Source organism: Channa argus, chromosome 24 (assembly GCF_033026475.1).
Source record: "Channa argus isolate prfri chromosome 24, Channa argus male v1.0, whole genome shotgun sequence".
NCBI lineage: Eukaryota > Metazoa > Chordata > Actinopteri > Anabantiformes > Channidae > Channa > Channa argus.
In genome coordinates, this window is record NC_090220.1 from 765,352 (window position 1) to 779,068 (window position 13,717).

At 39.2% G+C, this 13,717-nt stretch overlaps 1 protein-coding gene across 1 annotated transcript; it reads right to left on the reverse strand.

Moving 5' to 3' along the window:
• Positions 1–3,639: 3,639 nt before the first annotated feature.
• puraa (purine-rich element binding protein Aa) lies at positions 3,640–13,617 on the reverse strand. The gene is made up of 2 exons (XM_067494516.1): positions 13,458–13,617; positions 3,640–7,970 (listed from the first exon to the last, which is right to left on the reverse strand). The coding sequence occupies exon 2, from the start codon at positions 7,890–7,892 to the stop codon at positions 7,035–7,037; it is 858 nt and encodes a 285-aa protein (XP_067350617.1). The 5' UTR covers positions 7,893–7,970; positions 13,458–13,617; the 3' UTR covers positions 3,640–7,034.
• Between the last annotated feature and the right edge of the window lie 100 nt (positions 13,618–13,717).

Genomic DNA, 13,717 nt, shown 5'->3' on the forward strand with positions numbered 1-13,717 from the left:
AAGCTAATTTCCATGTGCAGTCTCAGGGCAAGTAGACACAAGTACAAGATAATTTTAATCCCTGTAAGTATGGCCATCTCTTGCCTTTAAAGCACCCGGGAATTTGGGTAGTTATTAAAGGATTTATAGGTAAGCATTCGGAGAACCAGCAACTCTTCCATTGACTTAGACTGTCAGTGTCCTTTGTCTCTCCGTGTAATCACATGACTACATGAAGTTGTGCTCAGGGCTCAGTGGTGGCCAGACTCTTCTGTTGCAAGACTCTTTGTTTTTCATCTTCCTTCATACAGTAATAAAAACATAATGAGAAACACTCTAAAGTGTTGGGTAAATATAGCACCTATTAGTGTTGGGGAAATGTAGTTTTACAAGGACTTGAACTACAGCTGCCTTATGAACAAATCTAGTTTGGGGAACTAGATTTACTTCCACTTTAAATTGTGCTTAGTTAGCTTTAGTTAGAAAAGCATGTAAACCAATTGAATTAAAAAACACAACCTGGAATAGGAATTGTATTTATACTTTGAAATTCTTATTTACCTTGTAAAACCATGTAAACCAACTGCCTCAGATAATAAAGTAACAGACTCTTCTGTAGCTTTAATATTAAGAACGGCTACACAGCTAACCACACCCCCCATCCCCCCAATTTAATGAATGTGCATTACTAATTTTATACCACAGTACTATAATATAATATAATACGTATACTACAAAGGTAAACTCTTGAAATCGATAGACTCCCCCAACACACACTCCTTACATCTCCCCCATCTCTCTGTTTTCTCTGCTTTTGACCCCATTAATACTTACATAATTAATTACTACATGACCTTTGCCTACAAGATTTTCTAGACACCTTTTTGTGAATTTCTGCCTCTTATTGGTTAAGTGGTGTCATTGCCTCATTTGGTGCTACTGTACTTGATTGTTTTAAGTTGGCTTCACTCAAAAACAATAAGTGGGGCCTGGTGACTCAATGGGTAGGTTGGGATGCAGAAGGCCACAGGATCGAATCCCACCCTTCCAGGTCTGTCCCCTTGGCGCCATAAAATGGGAGGATTGTGGCAAAGAATGGCCACCAGCATAAAAAACTCATGCCAAATCAATGTGCAGAACATGTTCTGCTATTGCGACACCTGAACGGACGATCCAAAAACTGCTGATAACTCAAAAACAATAAGTAAATGGGTTTGAACCCCCTTTTTTACAAAACTAGTAAAAAATACATATTGCTGATAACTGAGTAACTTTATCTATATAATGTAAGTTAAGATTGCTACTGGATTTTACAGCTTAGAAAAAACTGTTCAGACTACAAATAAATCTAATTAAAAGTGTACATATGATTCTAAATCATAAAAACACAAATATTTGCATATTAGATCTTCTTGTTGCTCTTATTATGAAGTTTGTAATCATGGTCAGCCTGCTTTTCCAAAGCTATTTCCAATGATATCATCTAAACTCCCAATGATGAAAACCCCCTCTATGTGGTGTCATTTGGAGGAGTTTCTCTGCTAGAAGCAGATAACTATTTTGATATTGTGAATTCATATTGTGAATTCATTCAAATTTGTCAAGTCACCCTTTAATTCTATTAAGATTCTCTTCCACAGGCCTGTGTAGCCTAAAATAGAGTACAGTATCCTGGAATACTCCTGAGATCTACTGTAAACCTGCCCTAAACACAACAAGGAGGCTGGTCAATGGTGTTTCATCTTCAGAGCAGAAATGTTATAAAAGGGACAGCTTTTCATGGCCCAAAATTGTTTCACTAGTCACTACACAAAATTAAAACTGTTGGAATCACTATGCAAACACGGATGGAGTTATCTACTGAAAATTGTTGTTATACTACGCGGAGTTCTCAAACACGGGCATCTACCCAAAAGTTGGTTAAAATTACCCAGTACCAATGAGTTGTCGGGATCCATCGTTGGTGTTTTTTTAATACTTCATTGCTGGGACACTGAATAAAAAGAACTTTTTCTCAATTAGCTGAAATATTGTTACACAAACTGTATACAAACTCTGGGGGATGTTCTGCTTTAAACAAGACTTTTTAAATAAGAAAAGCAATCAGTGTCTCAGTTTTGCCAGATGTAATGGTGTTAAACGTAGAGAAGAGAAGTTAAACCGTATAATGTTCAATTGTATGGCCTGAATTTTAGGCAGTGATTGTGAGTAGTGACATGCATACAATATGCAGGTCACTACTCATCCTGGCATTTATTTAAATAGTTTGTCTGTTTTGTCAGTTTTACCACACTGAAGCCAAAACACATTTTCCCTCTAGGAGTCTTGTTTCTGAGTTTACCATTTGTATGTAAAGAGCATCCTCTGGTGGCCAAACGTAGGGACACATGCTTTGAATTACGTCACCACCATAAGCCATGCTGACCTGCTTCAGGATTTAGCACCAAATTACAAAGTTGAATAAAAATGAAAGCACAGTTTAAGCAAAGCCAGCTTTCCAAACATTTGCTGCCCCCATGGCTTTCTAAAGCTCGGCAACACACAAAAGGCACAAAGCAGCGTGTTTTTTTAGCAAGTGAATCACAATATTCACCATTGTCAGGGAGTGCTGTGACATTGCAGACCATGTTGCAGCAGCAATGGAAGCTAAAACAATAAAGTGGTTTCTAACAGCCTTTCTGTAGGGGATTGTAACCATCGTGCTTCTATTGTGATAAAAAATAAAGAATTTCTTTAGCATTTCTTCGGTATAACCATCGTGGATTCCCAAGTCTTTTTTTTTTTATTACTAAATGTAATTTATCCCTGGTTCTACTCTGTTGCGTTTGTGCTCCCAAACCCGTGAAAACCTTAACCAATCATGTATGAGCAGTTCTATCTCCCTTTATACCTCTGACTTCAGGTACAACTCTTTTCTGAAGACTCTGCAGTTGTGGGATGTATCAAGGGTGCAGATATCACAGCGTATTGAGCAGTGGTGGACAGTTTTCTTAACTGCTGTGAACACAATCATCTCCAGCTCAAAAGCAGTAAAAAAAAAAGAAAGAAAGAAACTGGTGGTGGACTTCAGGAAGCCCGGGATTCCGGTCAATCCTCTCGCCTTACAGGGAGAGGAGGTAGAAGTGGCAGCTGGGTTTTTTCTTACTTATTGGTTATTAAGTAGTTTGTACTTGTTTATTGGTTTGGTGGACGTTTTTTCCTTTCTTTTCTACTTTTCACATGGGGAGCATCTATAACACGGCAACACAATTTCCCTATGGGATCAATACAGTTGTTTGAATCTTGAAGATCAAAGTCAGACCCTGAATTGGCATCTTAATTTCGCAGACCCTGTTCGTTTTTCTTACCCTCCCTTCTGGTCAGTGTCGTAAAGACATGCTTTTGAACATATCCAGACTCTGCACTCTGACCTCCTCCCTGGAGAATGAGTGTTTGTGGTGATGGGACATACTAACGTTAGACATCCGCATATTGACATTTTTCTAATGTGGTTTCTTGTGAGGAGGCCAAAGTGAAGGCACAGGACAATTTGAAGTGGTAGAATTCCTCTCAACATCTGTTTATGTCATTGCAACTCAGTCATAGTTTAAAGGCAATTGAAGAGCAATTCAAAGAAGAGAAATCATGGAATACAGATGATCACAGATTGCATAGTCAGGATGGACAGAGAAAAAAACAATGCTTTATTTTACAGCCTGGTATTACACATACAGTACTAGTGTAAAAATCTCTAAGAAGACATGAGTTCAGGTACTTGTCATTGCAAAGTTTGTACTTTAAAGGCTGTAAAATTAAGCTTTAGTAATTATCATTGCAAATGTCGAGACATTACAGACAACACTACATAAAAATTAAACAAAACTTTCATCTGTGAACTGTAGACATTTGGGGAAGTTATTTTTTTCCCAAAAAGAAATGAAACATACAACACATACATTTTGAACGTAGGTTTTCCCTCATGGGTAAATTAAATTTATTTTTAAAATTTGTCAAATTTACATAAATTATATTTGATGCATCAAAACCAAACGCGCAAATCAAATCCCCTCTTTTTACTTAAAGAGGCAACATAAGTGAAAACGACATTCTTTGAGATAATTTTTAACAAGTATTGGTCAGGCATTTTATTAACCTGGAAAAGCAAAATGCTACACACAACAACCACTGAAGACAGTTCACCATACACCTTAATGAGGATTGGACTGAAGCACCTTTTCTTAGCTTAAAGCTAAAATGAAGATTTCACTGCTTTTTCTTTTCCCAAAACTCCATTGTGTGTTCATCCTCAACAATCCGTAAGCCAAGTTTACCCTTCTTGGAAAGAGGCATACTTGCAGTGATGTTCGATTTCAAGTTAAAATACTTACTAGTGAACTCCTTGACCCAACAGGCTCCTATAGACCTTGGTTTACTATAATTTCATCCAGGATGGAGCTTTGAGTGCAAATAAAGGCATACGACTCCTTCATGAGAAATAAACATGGGATTCAGCCACGTGCTTTCAAATAGTAATCATATATTTAATTGATATACATATATTGCCACCATTGGCACATACGATATTGCACACAGTGATGAAATGTTGCACAGAAAAAATAGGTATATTTTTTGTGGGCGATAACATTCCAAAATTACAAATAATGTGGAATAACGCTGAAAAGGTAGAACTACGTAAAACAAAGAACAAAACAAGACATGCTTGCTACTCCCCATTAATTGAGCGACTTACAACTTACACATAACTGCCCAAGCCATAGAACGAGCATTTCAAAGGGGGCTTGCTAACATTAATGTAACATTTCAGGCCACTACCGATGTTCCCAATCAGCCCCTGCTCTCCCTGCTAATGCACTCGGCTAGTGAAGAGCCAACTCTTCTGCATCATCTTGCATCTAGGTGACCACCCCCTTCCATGTTTACATGTAGGCCGATACCTGGATGGCTGGGGAAAGGGGATGGCAAGGAAGTTAGGGAAGAAGGAAGGTAGCAGAAAAAAGTTAAGAATTCTGCTCCTATTTTTCTTAAGAGTTTGTAACAAACCCTTTTAGCACCACGAGTCGTGCGCTAGCACACAAGGGGGCTGAGACACAAAAATGGAAGAAAGATAGAAAGAGAAAATGAGAACAAAAAGAAGCCAAACTGCGATCCAAAGCACCAGGCCAGCGTGTAAGCATGCGGAGTTTGTAAGGCACCAGGTTGTTTATATGCTGAAGAGGATGCTCCCAATCAGGTATCACTTAGGCTATACCAGAGGCTCCAAAAATAGGTGGTCAAGGACAGTCTAGTTTGCTGGTTTCCAGTCAATCTAAACAAGGGAGCAATCATTTAATTCAATGCTGAGGTAAATGTGACATTATCTGATTGTTGCCAGTTTCTCTAGAGTTTACTGACAGAGTTTATAAAACTGCTATCACACATCTATGAGATGCGACTGAACTGGATTAAAACCAGTTGTTTTCCATGTGGCAGCCCAAATATTTACAATTAGACCAAAACAGAATCTCGTCACCCCCCCAGGTAGATATTTGGGCTTACAAATCTATAGAAGAGCTATGAGTACATGCTCAAAGTAGCTCCATTAAACTTCACACCTCCAGATCTTAAACTTGTGGGATTGGTCACATCCATTGACACAAAACTGGAAGTTTACCAACAGGTAAATTGGACTATCTACCATGGCTCATCCAGGTGTGCTCCTCAGTGGCCCTTCTCATAGTGTGATGATGATATTGTAATTACATCTTGCAAGATTGCTCCTTTACAAATCATGCCGTGGAACAACGTCCACTATAACTACACAAAGCCTTTGGATGGAATCACTCAGCCCTCATCTTGAGATTCATACAATATAGGCAGCTAAAGATACATATGGAAGGTCCTTGAGCCAATATTTTGGGAGACCAACAGAATTTATCTTAGTGCAGATTAACATGCAGCAACAGCACTCCTTGGCACCATTTAGACTTTTATGACTGAATGTGGGTCACAAAACGTTTCTGTTTCAGCTATAGTAATCAATAATGCGCTGCTGAGTTTTGCCTCTTCTTTTCAGACCACTAAGCCAATCAACACAGTATGTGTGGGGTGTTTGTGTTGTGAAGTAATCTGCAATTTGGGCCATTTGCTACATGTTGTCACTGCATTTTCTATATCAAATACACATTTAGTACCTTTAAAATGAACACATTGCATTAACAACGAGACACAAAGGTAGTCTATAATATATCCATCTGCATGGCAACAATTTCAACTGAAACAAAAATTACAATATTAATATCTCTTTGAATACCTCGGGCAAATGTCAATATGTCAACATCCATTGACCAGTTCAGTATATTTGATTTTTATGCAATGCATATTGCACAACAAATAGAGCACTTATTTCATTTCATGAAAATGCCTACGTTCCTTTTTATACTGCATGACATCTAACCAGTTTCCGAAGCAGGCCTAGCCCTCATATGATTTATGTGTAAACACATCTCTACTCACAGGTAAAGGTAAATAGGATGGCAAGTACATGTGACAACCGTTTACAAAGTTTTTGAATTTTGGTTTAAAAATTAAAATATCTGATTTGTGCTGAAGTCATTAGCTCACATGAAAAGGAAATTTCTTCTTCTTTTTTTTTTCTCTTGGAACTCGGCAATTATTCCATTTGAACATTGCAAACACTTTTTTACAATAGCTTTAACTGGTACAAAAGTTTTCTGTTAATAAGGGAAATAAACACTCGGTTCAATATTGTTTGTCAAGTAGGAAACAATGTTCAAATATAATGTTATTACTTTGTTTAGCAGCCTGTTAACTGTATTAATGGTGGATAAGTGGGGTAACATCCAGCGATGCGTGACAACATGTCATAACTGTCAGGTTGTGGAGGTTTCTTATATCGTGGGTGATGCTCCCTTTGAGTTAAACCATTACAGTTAAATCTTTAGATTTCTTTCTTTATACAGTAGAGTCTTTAATTATATTTCTCTTGTTATTTTCATTACTCTTGCATGTTTTTTATTTTTTTAATTATTATTATTATTTTATTTTTGCTCTCTATATCAATCCTCGTCTCCATCGTCTGCCTGCATCTCCTCTTGTTGCTGCAACTCGCATGCCCTTTTCTCACGCTGTTTCTCTTGGATTTTCTTCATCTCCTCGGAATATTTACAGAAAGTATTCCCAAATTTGGACCACACTTTATAGGGCACCGTAATCGAGTTGCGGTACGTTGGCTTCACCTCGCTTACCCTCATGAACACACCATACTTATTGGATCCGACGTCGAAGAAAAACCGTTTGTTGTCCACAGTCAATGAAGACCCTTCGGGCAACTCCGCAGGTTCGTCCTCTACACCGTAATCGTCAATAAGTTTAGCCAAAGCGTCGCGAAACTCAATAAGTCCCTGGGCAGGTAGAGCAATCGTCTGGCCTTGCGTGGAACCCAAACCGGGCCCCCGGTTAACGGTCTGTCGAATCCTCAGAAACCGTCCCCTCTGGTTCTCTTTCAGATCCATGTAGTATTTCCGATTCTCTCGGACCAAGAACTCGCTTTTAAGTGCTCGCCGGGGCTCGTCTTGTACCAAGCCCGGGGTGCTGGGACCAAGCTGGGCATAATGTTCGATGAAGTCCCCCAAGTAGTCACGGAACTCCACCGCCACGGACATGGAGAGAGTGAGGCGGCTCTTGTTTCCACCGGCCCCGACTTCTGCTATCTTCAAGAAGCGGCCTTTCGCGTTCTGCTTAACGTCCAAATAGAAGCGTTTGTTTTGGATGTCAACACGCTTCGACGCCAGCTCTTGTGTCTCATGCTGGAGGCCGGAAGCCGAGCCCGCCCCTCCTGTCGCAAGGTGCATGGAACCGAAGCCTGGGCCCGTGGCTGCTCCTCCCTGCTCACTTCCACTGTCTCTGTCCGCCATGATGCTGCCTGCCTGCCTTCTCCCTCTGTCTGCTGCAAAGCCACGGCCAGCCAGCGAACGCCGGAGCTCTCGCGAGATCTACACAGAGACGTTAAAAAAAAAAAGAATAAAGCGAGGGGAAGACTTTAATGTAGAGTGAGGACGATGTTTATTGTCTACTAAAAGTTGTAATGCCACGAGCTGTCACTTGTTCTTGTTTGGAAGAAAGTAATCTTCCTCAGACACGTTAAGTTTCGATTTGTCGATTCATCCTCTGAATATTACGGTGGTTTTGCTAGGCTACTTGGAAAGACCTTAGCTTTAACTCCCTTTTAAATGAAGAGCAGAAAAGTATCCTTTAAAAGTAGTACTAGTAGACAGTACAACATATTACTACACATATTTGCTGTACTAAAGGTACAGCCGTTGAAATACCTGTGGTAAGCTGACAATCATTTGTCTGTGTGTCCCCGGATCAAAACTGGGCCAAAGACGTGCAAGTAAGAAGTTTTTTTCAATTTTAATACTTAAACTTTGTATTTACTTTTGCAAGTTTAACATCACCATGTTAAATATAAAGAAATATTTAACGCCACTGCATAAATAGGCAACTACTAATTTAAAAAAAAAATGAGTGGGCCTAATAATTAGGCCTCTTTACAATGCTGTACAGCCAGTGGCACGGAATCCATCCGGGTTTAACTAGGCCTTCTTGAATAACATAGCCCTACAATGAAATGCATTCTAATGTTTTTTTTTATTCATATAAAAGATATTTATTTGAACGTACTGGGGATCAGTTCTCGTGTGACGTAGCCGACACGACTGTTTGTTTTTATTATTAGACGACATTAGGATTTGTTCTCTAACGTCTCGAATCCAAATGTGCATTTCTAGCGTGGAAGAAAGACGCCTCGTTGTCCAGACATATCCAGCAGGCAGCGACTAACGTAGGTTAATTGTTTTAGGAACAGTATTTGGGTTAAAGTGAGACCACCCCCTCCTCATCATGTCATCTAGAAAATGTCATGATGGCAAAGGTTTTCCTACTCTGTCTCCAAAGCGCTACAGATCGGCGTATCTGTCTCACTTTTATTACTAACCCCGAAAACGTTATAAAGTGGGTAGATAAAATACAAATGATTCGTCCTTCAGTGAACCATAGCTGTGGTCACCCTGACGTCTTTTGAGAAGAAACATGTTCACAGAGAGAAAAACCGAAGACTATAAAACCGTGCAAGACCATATAAAATCTCTCCACCTGTAGCCTGCTCTCATCGGGCCCCTGGTCCGAACACCACGTCTCGTCAGATTTATAGAACAAGCCTGGGCCTCAAATAGCAGCGTAATGTGCGTGCGGCCTGATAGAGCCACGTGTGGAACAATAAACTCTGACTTTGGTGCGACTATCAAGTCATCTTTGACTCATTACCCATTCTCTGCTAATTCTCTCTCTAAAGTCATCCGATTTATGACTTCTGTCCCCGGGTCAGTCCTGGGGCTATTTGTAAGCAGTGTCTTTATAACCAAACATCAGGCGTCCAAGCTCGATTTGAACGACTGAATCACTATGCGGCTCAGCCTACACCTCTGCTCCTTTGGCCGCACATCAGGACAGCTGCATGCTGCCGTCGCATTTCAGTAATGTTTGAGAATTGTGTTGGAGGTGCTTTATGCAGCACTATTGGTATAAATTAGCAGCACAGTAGCTATGTCTGTATATAAATGCCCAGGACCTGCCGTATATTATTTTTTCCTAATTTGACCTTTGTAGGTTACACCACAGACTGTCGTCCTATGAAGAGACCAATGCTTGTCCTTGAGAAAATGTAGGCCTACGCATTCAGAAGAACACATCAGAGGATAAGGTGATATGTTGTTTACTTAGCTTAGAAACACGCCTGGGTGATGAACAACTTCTGCTTGAAATAGAGAGAAACTGAAAATTAAATAAAGCCCTTTGTATTTATTTTCACCCAGACATTTACCTGTTACCGGTTGCATGTGCAAATACTGTTCCAATGCTGGCGATACTTTCTCCACTGTAATAAATCATCCTCCTGGTCCACCTGGAAACTTTATTTGCTTTCACATGAAACAAAGCGTAAAGGCCTTTTATAAATTAAAATGTATGTATGTATGTATTCATTTATTTAGCCTAAATTCGTTTTCCTCGATTTGGACGCCCATGTCTTTGTATAAATCAGGGTGTACCAGCCCTCAGATTTTACATTACAGGCCTAAAAAAATGTTTGAGGGGTATTTCTCTCAAATCATATTCTGCAGGACATATTAAAAATGGCACTTGTGTTTAAATTGTTGAAAATGGAAGCCAAAGTTTCCTGTAAGTCATTAAACCAGCAGATTGTAGGTTATACATATACAAAAGTGTAAAACTATATCGATCAGCCACAAATTTAACAATAAACCACCCCGATAGTGTTGTGGTGGACAGATGTCATCATGGGAAAAATTAAATAATAGCTATGATCGACAGATGTCAGAATACAGAATGCATTGCAACTTGCGTAGCTGCAGACCTGTCAGAGTGGGCGTGCTCACCGATGTCTATCATATTACGACCAGGCCCCAGATGTATAAAAGCCAGAAAACAGGCAGAAAAACCGCGCACCTCATGCATAATATGCGTACAGAGTTTTATGCAGAAAACGTGAATGACTGTCTTGTTACCTTGAAATCTACAGTTCCATTAAACGCGCATTTAAAGTCTTAATTCTAAATCACTGCTTGAGTGATGGACTTTCTTTCTATTTACAGTCGATGTTTTACCTTCAGTCTTTTTATCCTTAACTGTCAAGCGGCCACTGTATAAAGTCTGCTTAAACCTACGGGCTGTATGTCAATTATCGATCATATTTGAGACGTTTAATTCAGATGATAAAGATATAAAGGTGATGGTATTTTAACGTTGTTTAATGCTAACTAAGTGGTGCTACAGATGTTGACAGCCGTGCGTAACGCTCACGTCTGATAACTTTTTGGCGGCGCATTAGTCTTCTTCCGGAAGCTCAACTATAAATATGCAAAGCGCTGTTTCGGGGTGTTAAACCTCTCAGTGAGAATTGCGGAAGGGGCAATAAGGCTCGTGCATGTGGGTTCATTTACATGATGACTGCGGTTTATTAAACCAAACCAATTCTGACGCAAAAATGCGTTTGCATCTGTCTGTCTCTGTGCGTACGCACAGAATTAGTCATGAGTTTTATGCATGTGGCCCAATGTGGTATTAATTTTCTGGCCAGTCGGTCCATGCTTCTTAAAACTCAGCCAGGCCTTTACACATGGGGGTTGTAATCGAATTTAAATACTTGTAAAAAATAAAGACACACTGTGCATAGTGCTTTTTTATAAGAAATGTTAAATATTTTCATGTAAAGTTTTAGCCCAGCTTTGCTTCAGGTAACGCCTGTAGACGAGTCTAATGTCACGCAAGCCTTCTAAATTATTTAGATCGATGCTGTGAAGATACGATATGTTCTGTGTGCGTAAATGCACGCTTTTAGCAATGCTGTGTGCTGGTCTCCCCTCCTAACTTAAAACAAATTGATTATTCACTTAGATGAGTCAGTCAACTAATTTGATCAGTTTTCCTTCGGTTGCGCGTTGTTTTAACATGCAAATTGTTTTATCAGCTTGGTATATTTGAAGAAATAAGAGACTAAGTTACTTTTCAACGTGGACATTTCTTCGGTGTTGAGTCATTAGGGCAGTTTGAAGGCCTTGGGGGAGATCAGTAAATAAAACAAAACAAAGGTAGACTAATACAAAAACTATAACACTTCACATTTACACATGTAGATATCTTTAAGTCTTGATAATAGTCACACAGAGAAATAATACATTATGCTAATACAAAGAGATACAGATGACAAATGTGGCTTTGCACTTGTATAAAAAAATCTAAATATTGAAAAACCTTTTCTTAATAAATCTAGCCTCACTTTAATAAGTATAACGCTGAAATATACTATATAGATTAATGAACTTGTAACAGAGAAATAATATCCATGTTTGAGTAGGCCTACAGTAAATATCACTGCTGATTAAAGGCAGAGGTGAACTAATAGATTTTGTTTTTCCATGATGATTATTAGGCCAAAGCAATAGCAAAAAGTAGCCTATTAGAAAAGTAGAATATTTTAATAAATAATTTATATAATAATCTTAAGACTTACATTCTTAAAAAAGAAACTTTCAATTAAAAAAAAAAAATGAAAGACCCCAAAATAGCGTCTGTCCCTACGCAGCTTCTCCTGCACAATTAAAATTTGTTCTGCTGTCTATCTTTGCATGACGGGCCAAAGGCGCCATCCTTATTTATTTTTCTGATAATCGCTTTGTAACCTGTCTCTGCGTTAAGATTTGTTTTTGCTGAAATCTTTACAAATATCCCCTGCTTCATAGGTTGCCCTGCCTCCTAATCAGCACCACAGCAATCATCAATCCAGTAATGTCTTGGGGTAAGTAAAAAAAAAAAAGAAAGTAAATTATTAGACAACCAACATAAATGTAAAATAAATTAAAACTAAATAAATAAGATGTAATGAAAAAGAGCATGTCTATTTATTATGATGTCAAACATAAGGTAAGTCCATATTAGCTTCTTATTCAAACATTTTTGCTAAATCATGTCTCATGGGTATGTTCTCACCTCAACATATACTGATTTTGTATTTTATTTGTATTTATTTTTTGCAGCTGCATCATGTCATTGTCTGCCTGGTTGAATTTAATCCAACCGGTTTAAGTCCTTGGGTTAGTATCGCTTTTGTTAAAAGAAAGCTGCAGCTGACTTAACTGTTACTTTTTTGTGAAGGGCTCATTCTTTTTATTCTCTTCAGACAGATAAGAGATAAACATGAATGCAAAGCAGCCAAGCAAACCCTGTTTAACCTAATATATTGAAACTCAGACAAAATCGTGTTATTTTTGTATTAAATATATTTTAAATCTTCTGTATAAGATTAAATATCATATATTATCTCTGCTTCTCCATTGCCCATAAAAATATCAGCATTCAGAATTCCATCCTACTTTCTTATCCAAACTCTCACCATGGGCCATGTTTCACTTTGGTCCAGTCTAATCGGTTATACAGACCCATGTCTCTCTGGTGGTTTTTTATCAGCTCCGACAGACCACAAACAACCCGTCTCTTTAATTTCTGTCCTAAATTACCACATTGCCTAGACTCGGACCAGCTTTTAGTTATAAATGAATCAGAAAAAAAAACTGTTCTTTGGATGCCGAGGCCTCGTCCAACGCAGGTTTCAGCCTTAAAAAAGGTGTCGTCGCAGTTTATAAAAGGCCGCTGATGTGATCACCTCACAAAGTTTTGCCCTACATCCCAACACAGGAATGCAGTTGCGCTACTCCAAACGCAGCACCAGTATTATTTCAGACCAGACGCACGTCCGTATGCTGTATGTTATGCTTCTGTAAACTCTGCGAAGCAATGACATATGCTTGGCTGCACGTTAGTGCACTTAAATGCTGCAGGTCAGTAACAATCCGAATGACATGTAAATAAAGCGTCATTCCACGAAGTGAGATCCCATAACCTACCTTACTCCGCTCAGTCTGCAGGCGGAGCACCTTAAAGCCTCGACGCCGTGTCGCAGGAGATGAGACAAGGCAAAAGACACATGTGAATATGTTCGGAGGCCTTTATGACAGCACAGAGGACTGCTTCTGCTTGCTGCACAAGATGGACCAGAAACGGAGAGTCGTGGCACGGAGAGCGACACACGCACAACTTCAACGCCGCACGCTTCACCTCTGATGTCAACACGCACTGTAGGAACTTGATAGGAGTGCGCCCCCTT